At 44.0% G+C, this 9,410-nt stretch overlaps 1 protein-coding gene across 1 annotated transcript; it reads right to left on the reverse strand.

Moving 5' to 3' along the window:
• Positions 1 to 1,615: 1,615 nt before the first annotated feature.
• Positions 1,616 to 6,647, reverse strand: LOC117568945 (toll-like receptor 7). Its single transcript, XM_034249883.2, has one exon. The coding sequence runs from the start codon at positions 6,244 to 6,246 to the stop codon at positions 2,026 to 2,028; it is 4,221 nt and encodes a 1,406-aa protein (XP_034105774.1). The 5' UTR covers positions 6,247 to 6,647; the 3' UTR covers positions 1,616 to 2,025.
• Between the last annotated feature and the right edge of the window lie 2,763 nt (positions 6,648 to 9,410).

Below are 9,410 nucleotides of genomic sequence, written 5' to 3' on the forward strand. Positions count from 1 at the left end.
TTTGTCTTTTTCTCTCGCATTTTCCCCAACAAATTGACATACTTAATTTGCCATCGATGCCACAATGTGAGTGTGAGTATGTGTGTGTGTTTCCCATCCATTTGCGACGAACGCGAGTGAATTACCAGCGAAGAAGAAGTTTTTTGTACTCATAAAATATGCAATTTGCTGTTTGTTTTGCCAAAGCGCATCCAACGATTGCCGCTCGACTTTGGCAAGACTTTGCCATCGGCCAAAAAGCGTTGCCAAAAAAGTGTCAGGGTTAGACCAGAAATAGACACATGCCAATATGTTGGAGCCATAAACAAGCCAAAAGTCAAAAGATATCGTCGAGGGTTCTCGACTCAAAGTGGTCAATATTAAAAGTCGCTTTAAAGTTTTAAATTCCACTTGGCACAAGAGTTACTAAGAAATGATGTTAAGGACCGATATACTCCTATATATTTAAGAGTCTGTGGAAATATTAAATATATTTCTCTGCGCTGTTTATAATTACAATTATTTCGCGTGTGGCTGTTGCCCAAAAATCCAGCTAATTACATTCGAAAAGTTACGCAACATTGGAACAATTGGCGGCAATGCTGGTAATTAATTTATAAAATTATTCATGCGGCTAAATAATGGATTTAGTTTTTAGTTTGCATTCCCCCATCTACTGTCATATATACCATATATATATACTATATAGTATTTTGGTACTTTTCGCATGGTCAGTTGAGTTGATGCAGTTAGCAGAAGCTTTTTGAGTTTTGCGGTTTGTTGGGGCATAAAAATAAAATTCATGTGCCAGCAAATTGCGAATTAAATAAACGCACACACTTTTCCCATTTTCATTTTTGGCAAAAATATTAATTTACATGTGAATTGTGCAGATGCATTTATTTGAGTGCATTTGCCATTAATTTATTTATAAATAATTATTTACATGCAATTAACTTTGTGCATAGTTTTCATTTCGTTATTTAGTTAGTTACATATTTAGGTTTTTAGTTAAATGTTGAGGTTTATACGCGACAAACAAAACTGACAAAGCGTTGAGTGCAGCTGTTTGTTCAGCTTGTTAAAAATAATTGCATTTTTGAGGCACGTCCATAAATTAATAATTTAATTGTATCTGAAAATCGTTCCTGAAAACTTCACTCGCATAAACGCAGAAAATTGAGAACACAATGGTTGATTTGTTTTTTGAAATGTTTTCGTTTATATTTTATAATGCTTTTTTTTTTGTTTTTTTATTTTTGTCGTATATAGTTTTTGTTGTGTGTGTGTTTGTAATTGTAGTAATTAATTTAATAATACATTTTTTTAAGTTAATTTAATTAATTTAGTTTATCGTAGTTTTACATAAATACATTAAGTGTGCTAAATAATTTGTCAATTTCTATATATTCGGATCCCTCTATATACACATATATATTAATTATTTAGTTATTAGCTTGATGAATGAATGTACGAATGTTTTCTCCATCCTATTTAGTTCGCTATGGTGTTGAATTCGTTTTAAATTTAAATTTAGGTGTATCTTTTGCCTGGCTAGAAACTAATAGCTACAATTACAGTTAGGGGGAGGGGCGTGACCTTCATTTATATATATATATATATATATATATATATATATATATATATATATATTGTATATATTTAATATTTTTTTAATTAATATATCACATTGAATTTGAAAGTGTTTTTTGCAACATTTCTAGTAATTGTTATATGGTAATAGTAATAATAATAATAATAATGATTTAATAATAAGCCTATAAATATGTTCTGTATGTATGTAAGTGTGTGTGTGTGTGTAAATGCGTGTGTGTCTGTGTACACAACAAACGACACTTGAACACCGAAGGCGCATGTGAAAAGAAATGCCTACGAAAAAGTCTTTTTCTGTTGTTGTCTCACACACACACATAGTATGTTTGTGTGTGCGTGTGTTTGTGTTGTGAGCAGCTTCAAGATGGCCGCCCTTGCGCAGGAACCGTTGAGCGAGTAAGTGAGAGGGGGAGAGCGAGACAGCGAGATAGCTTACACCAGGAAAGCTTGTCCACTGTTCTTATTGGTGCTGCCAACTTCGCCGCCAGCAGCTGCCTGTTGCTGCTGCTGCTGTTGTTGTTGTTGCTGCTGCTGTTGTTGTTGTTGTTGTTGTTGTTGTGCTGCAGCTGCGGAAGTGGAAGCCTGAGCTGTTGACTGTGTGCTGGTGCTAGCCTGGCTGAGTCCGCTTCCACTGCGCAAATGCACAGGCGCTGTGGATGTTGCAGGCGCTGAGGCAGCCGCTGCTGGGGCACGGAACTGTGGCTGCAACAGACGCTGCTGCTGCTGCTGGCGTGCCAATTGCTGCAGCTGATGAGCCTGCATCTGCTGTGAATGCGGATGCGCATGATGCAACATTCCACTGGGCATCATGGACAACGCCTCGTGCTGATCATAGGCGCTGTACTCCGACTCGATGCTGTGATAGATGTGCTCCGAGGGCGGGCGCATGGCCATCGACTCGACAACAGGTCGCATGGGGCGTGGCGAGGGTGTCGCAGTGGTTGCCGACGAGTAGTTGGCCTCCATGTCCTCGGTGCAGTAGTAGGCAGGAGGTGGCGGGGCCTGGCGGAAGATCAGACCGGGCGAGACGGGCTGCTTGAAGCGTTCGTGGTGATCCAGGGTGTAGTTGTTGCCGCGGGGGGAGAGCTCAATGGGGATGGCATAGCGCAGCTTCTCCCAGAAGTAGCGATCGCAGGTGAGCAGGCGATTCGATGGCACCGACTTCAGGTAGGGCGCCAACTCGGCGACATCTTCGGCCTCGCTGGACACGCTCGTCTCCTCGATGATGACCAGTTTCTGGGCGAGACCGCGCAGCGCCTCGTGGAATGCATTGCGGAACTCGACGCGTTGCCACTCGGTGGCCAACAGATGACGTGTGAGCACTAGGATAATCTTCCTGGAAGCGCGTGCTCCCTCGACCAGCTGCAGATGACTCGCCTGAGGTGGCAGATCGCGTTGCTGGATGCAGAGACGGAAGGGTGGACGACCGTGCTCCAGCTCGGCGGCAATGTTGCGGCACACAAACTCGTAATCCTTCTCCGAGTGCAGAATGATGGCGTCGTACAGCTTGCCGGCATCCTCGAAGCGAGGTTCACACACCCGAACGCCGTAGTGGGCAAAAAGCCACATGCGCACGCTCTCGCGGAAGACAAAGACGATGATGAGCACCACGACGAGGAAGATGAGCACGAGCACAGCGGCGAGCAGGGGCAAGCGATAGCCATTGGTCAGATCCTGAGCGGAGCTAATGTTGCTGGCACTCGCATCGAGCAGCTCCGAGCAATCGCTGCTGGGGAGCTTCTCCTGTCCCAAGCCGAGCAGCTCGAGCTCCCGCTTGATGCCTGCATCCACGCAATAGATGTCTGCCACATCGCGCACCACCAGAGCGTTGTCTGCAACAAACTGGACGAGTTCGCGCAGCTGCTGGCAACGACAACTCCACGCATTGCGACCGAGAGTGAGTCCCTGGAGATTGTTGCGGTACTGCAGATTCGAGAGCTGTTGCAGTGGCAGCACGCTCAACCGATTGTTGTCTAGTCGCAGCAATTGAAGCGACACCAGCGGCTCGAATGTGGCATTGCCAATGAGCGTCAGCTGATTGCCCTGCAGATGCAACTCACGCAGCAAAGTCAAAGAACGGAATGTATCCGCATCCAAAGTGGTGAGCTTGTTGTGTTCCAGGTGCAGGACGCGCAGATTGGGCAACTGGGCGAGGCTGCCCGGCTCGAGTTGTTGCACGTTCGAGTCGTTGAGATAGAGCGTGTGCAGATTGCGTTGTCCGCTCAAATGCGAAGCCTGCAGCAGTGGCAAGTTGTTGCCATCCAAGAACAAGACGTTGACATCCTGTGGCAGACGTGGTGGCAGGTTGATCAGATCCATTTTGCCGCAGTCGACAATGTTGCTCGACCAGTTGGCGTCGTGGAAGCAGCTGCAGTTGTTAGGGCAAATCATCTCGCAGTCGCAACTCTCGTACTCGCAGCAGTGGCATGTGGCAGGGCAATGCGAATCGTATTTGCACACGAAGTCAGCGGCTGTGAGATGCGACAGTTGACGCACTGGCGCCTGGCGACTGTGTGGCATGAGGCACTCAATGTTGCCCAGATCGACGACTCGCGGATGCTGCTGTGTGGTCAGGTTGTTGATGCGTTGCAGCCACTCCATCGAACAGTCGCACTCAAAGGGATTTCCACCAAGGTAGAATTCGGGCAGGGGTTTGTCCTGTGCCACAGGTGCCACACGCAGCGCGTTCAGGTTGAGCTTGGACAGCACGTTGGCGTAGAGATCGACGCGAGCCAACCGTGTCTTGTCCACAAAACTGTTTGGCTGAATCTGGCTGATGATGTTGTTGTTGATGAACAACAACTCAATCGAGTTGGGAACCGAGTTCGGGGAGATTTCCGTAATGCGATTGTGACTGGCGTCTAAGGTGCTGACTCGGAGTTCCTCCTGCAGTTTGTAGTAGTTGCCCAGGGCTTCAATGTAGTTGCCGTGGATGTCCAGCCACTTGAGGTTGGACGGGATGAAGGCGTAGTCGAACCACACCAAATGATTCTCGGACAGATTCAACCAAAGCAGCGAAGCGAGTGTGGCAAAGATTCCATTGATGTCGGTGAGGAAGTTCTTATCCAAACGAATCGCTTCGATTTCCGTGTTGCGATCGAAGGCGCCACGCTCGATGCTCTGAATGCGATTCTTGGCCAGATTCAAGACACTCAAACGGGGCAGCTGCTGGAACATGCCCACGGTGATGTTGCCAATGCGGTTGTCGATCAATCGCAGACCCGTCAGCTGATTCAGATTGTTGAAGGTGCCGTTCTTAAAGTCCGAGATCTGATTCTCTCCCAAATCGAGTGTCTTCAGCATGCTCAAGTCCTGCACTGCTTCGGGCACCTCGAGCAGCTGATTGGAGCTCAGATCCAGTTCCTTGAGGTCGGAGCAATTGCGGAAGGCCTGAGACTCGACGATGCTGATCAGATTGTTGTTCAGCGTCAGTTTGGTGAGCACAAACAAACCGTTGAAGATGCGGTTGTCCAAAGTGTGCAGTCGGTTCTCGGCCAGGTTTAAGGTGTGCAGATTGTAGAGGGGCAGGAAGGCGCCCTCCTCGATGTGGCCAATGGAATTGTTGCGCATGTCGAGAATCTGCAGGAAGTACAACTCCTTAAAGGTCTTGGCACCAATGCGAGTCAGCGCGTTATTCGAAAGATTCAAGACAATCAGGCGAATCAGGCCAGCGAAGGTGTTGTTATCCACATGATGACTGGTCAGCTGATTGGCAGAGAGATCGAGCACGAGCAGCTGATCGAGACGATGGAGCAGACCCTTAGGCAGATCGTAGAGATCGTTGTGGTGCAGATGCAACTCGCGCAACTCCTTGTTGCCGGCAAACGAATCCGCGGGCAACGACTCCAGATGATTGTGCGACAAGTTGAGCACACGCAGCGAACTGAGACCAGCCAAAGAATTGGCCGAGATCGTGCTAATATTGTTGTGTTGCAAGCTCAGAGTCTGCAGGCGACGCAGCCGAGAGGCGCCCCACGCATCGGGCAGCGAACGCAGCTCGTTGTGCGACAAATCGAGCAGTTGCAACTCGGAGCCGCCACTCACAGCGCCATTGGGCGAGCCGAGGCACAGTTTCTCGGAGAAACCCAAATACTCCGCGGCGCGAATGCGATTCTGGGTGAGATTGAGCAGCTGCAGGCCGGGCATGTTGCACCACACTCCCTCGGGCAGTTGCCGCAAATTGTTGTCGGCCAAATGCAGTTCACTCAGATCGCGCAGACCGTGGAACGATTGAGCGTGCAGCTCGAGCGTCTTGCCGGGTCCCCAGAGCGCATTGTGCGTCTCCAGCTGCAGCTTCTTGAGCGACATGAGACCCTCGAAGGCATTTGGGGGCACGCGTTGCAACTTGCAGGCATCCACACGCAGCTCGGCAAGCTTCTGCAGCTTCTTGAACAGACCGTTGCTCAGTTCGCTAGCGTGCAGCAAATCGGCGCTGCACTGCAGCTCGAAGCGATTCGCTGTCTCCGCCACTTGGAGATCGAGCGCAGCGCCCATGTCCAAGGCTCGCACATTGCACTTGATGTCCATTGTGGTGCGCACAAATTCCCAGGCGCACTGCTGCGCATGCGTCGCTGTCGCCGTTGCTGCCAGCAGTAGCAGCAGCAGCAACAGGCGTGCTTTTGTAACTGTAGTTGTTGTTGTTGTCGTCGACATGTTTCGTTTTGTTTCGTCAAGTCGCGAAAGTGGAACTTTTGCTTGGACTTTTTTTTGCTAGCGTTTACACTGCTATGTGGAGGACTTTTTTGAAGAGAGGGGGAATTTTTGTTTTGTTCAAACGTATTTCACTTTCTGGTTTTCATATTTGATCGCTTTTTTGCTTTTGCTTTGTCGCGTAAACCGTAATCCTTAAAGTTGTAGTTGTGTTGTAATTGTTGCGTGTATTTTGTTGCGTGCACTCAGCGATTTAAATGGTCAAGCACTTGGTAGTAATTTCTTTGCTTTTTGCTTATACTATTTTTCGTTGGCACTTTAAAATCGTTTGCGTTGCGATTTGCGTTTCTTGTTTTTGCCGGAGCTCGTTTTCTTAAAACATGTTAACCGCCTCGCGTTTCAACTCAAACTGATTGCTGAAGTTGCACGCAGGCGACTCCGTTGGCTCGTTGAAAATGTTTTTACGACCGACGACGGCAGCACAGCAACGACGCCGCACACCGACACGCTCATAGACACAGACACCGACACCGACACCGACACAAACAGCGACACAGGCACAGACACAGACATCGACACGGCAAGCAGACAGACAATATGCTTGTGTGTGTGCGTGTCAGTTCGTGCTCGCTATTGCACTCACACAGCACTCACATGCACATGCATTCGCTCTCTTACATACTCGCGCTCTTTGCGCTCCCACACACAGGCAGCGACGCCACTGAACTGCCGCAGCTAGCGTCGACGTCGCGACATTGTCGTCGGAGTGCATTTCCTGCATGTTGTCCGCATAGGCAAAGCATATGCAGTTCAGCAACATGCATGTGCGCTCTCTCACTCTCTTTCTCTCTATCACACATACTCGCACACACACATGCAGTTTAGTCACACACACGCTGTACAGCTGAGAGCAAACTGGCTCTCGCTCTCACCAAAAAAGTAGGGGAAATGTTGCACACATGCTTAGACTCTCACATACACTGCTCTTGTTGCTTAACCCTCAATCTCTGTTCACAGTGTATTTTTTCTTTCATACTGTTTGTGCTGCTCGATGAGATTCAACTGCAAAACGATCGTCACGAAAACAAATTTATTTTTTTGCTGCTCTTTTCGAAGCGATTGACATTAATTAGTTGAGCTATAAAAAGTATTAAGCTGAGATTAGCGAGATGTTTTCTTCTTCATAGTTGATACTCCGTTCTTATCTGGCTCTTGGGAATTGTTGTTACTTTAAAGTATGAGACGAATATTTATATTTTTATAGATCGCTGATCATTAAACGAATTGTTAATGAGGGCGCCAAATGTGTCAAACTTTAACAACTCGTTAAAAGAATTATAAGAAATTATACTTTACATATTACAAATTAACAGAAGTGCGATAACAGTGCGATCGTTTTTTATTATTATATTATTTTTATGAGCTTAACCCATTTTATTCTTGATTTTGGTTGTATAAGAAATGTTATGAAGTTTTTAATGTAAAGTTCTTTTTTATCATTAAATAGTGAATAGTATTGAAGTAATATTCATTTGTTTTCATTTTGATGTTTTATAGTAAACGCATATAAAAACTAAAATTGTGTAAAAATTTAGAATTAATTTAAAAAGATCGAAATAAAATAAAAACAAAGGAGTTATAATATGCGAATGTCTACTATATTTAAGAATATCTGGATTCGTAAAAAGTTCAAATATTTAAAGCCATTTATACATGTATAAATGAGAAAATATATGTACATATATATAAAAGTAGATTTGGTTTTTTATATCAATCGACCTTAATGACCTTGCATAGCAAATAATTTTATTTTCTAAATATGAAATATTTTAATGAATGCATGTTTGCCCTGAAAAATGTTGCACTTCAAAACTTATTGACGCGAAATTGGATGATAACTACTTAGAAAATTATTCAACTGCAACAAAACACTTGACAACTCACCCCTTTCATTCCATCAAGGGTTAAGCTGCACACACACACACAGAGTTATACTTGCAACACACACTAACTGGTGGCAGTCAACAGGCTGTCTTGCAACATTTCGTATGTTAGTTGGACGCACATCCTTTTGGCAACAGCTCGTTGCACTTCGTGTTGCATACGAACTGTGTGTGCCACACTGAGTATGTTGCTATTGCCATGTTGCATGCCACACGGCACTTTTCGCAGCACTCGAGTGGAGTTGTGCAGGAGTTCGAGTCATAAAATTCGAAATCTATTGTCGTATGTCAAATATTCTTATATACTTTGTGCCCCAAACTTCGTCTGCGGCCTTCAACATTTCTTTTTGCTTCTCTTTGTGGCAGCCAAGCAACGCTTTATACTCTACATAAGTACATCTGTGTACTATATACATATATACTTTAACAGCAATTTGGAAAATTGCACAGGGTAATTGAAAGCGGATATGCTTTGATAAGAAGTATAATGCGAAAGGGGTAGCGGGAAAAAGGATCAAAGAGCTTAGAAATACGAATGTAAAAGTGTATAATAAATCAGCCAAAGTAATTCGATAATTTGAAATAAATATAATAATATGATGTGATTGCTATGCAGATATTTATTGATTAATATTGTTTAATAAAAAGTATTCGCACCTTCAGATATTAATTTCAATTGGGGTCAAGATATATTTTCATTGCAGTGTAATATTTAAATAAATGTATTTAAAAATATAAATATAATATATATATTATCTATTAATAATATGGGTTCTCAAAAAATTAATTTAGATTCCATTGAAGATTATGTCTCCAAATTTCATCTATGAAATTGAAATATTAAAAAAGATAAATATTCGTATAATAGATGGTAATAATTGATTAATGTATTGAATGAATCCTCAAAGAATCTTTTTAAAATCCATCGAAGAATATGCTCCCAATTTCATCTTATGAATTGATATTTTTAAAGTGGAACATATTTAAGTGAGTTGTACTATAATTTAGTTATTAGCAAAGTTCACTAGCTTAACCTTAAGAAACTCTAAGAATTCAAGTATACTATTTATAGAGATATCTTAACTTTACTTGCCCTTAACTCAGTTTAATGCGATTACAAATTGCAACGGAATTCTTTAGCACTTCTCTTTAATCTGGAAGTTTACAATATTTGTTGGCTCTTGTGGTTACTTTATAATATTTAATTAAATATATTTCTAAATA

Source organism: Drosophila albomicans, chromosome 3 (genome assembly GCF_009650485.2).
Source record: "Drosophila albomicans strain 15112-1751.03 chromosome 3, ASM965048v2, whole genome shotgun sequence".
NCBI lineage: Eukaryota > Metazoa > Arthropoda > Insecta > Diptera > Drosophilidae > Drosophila > Drosophila albomicans.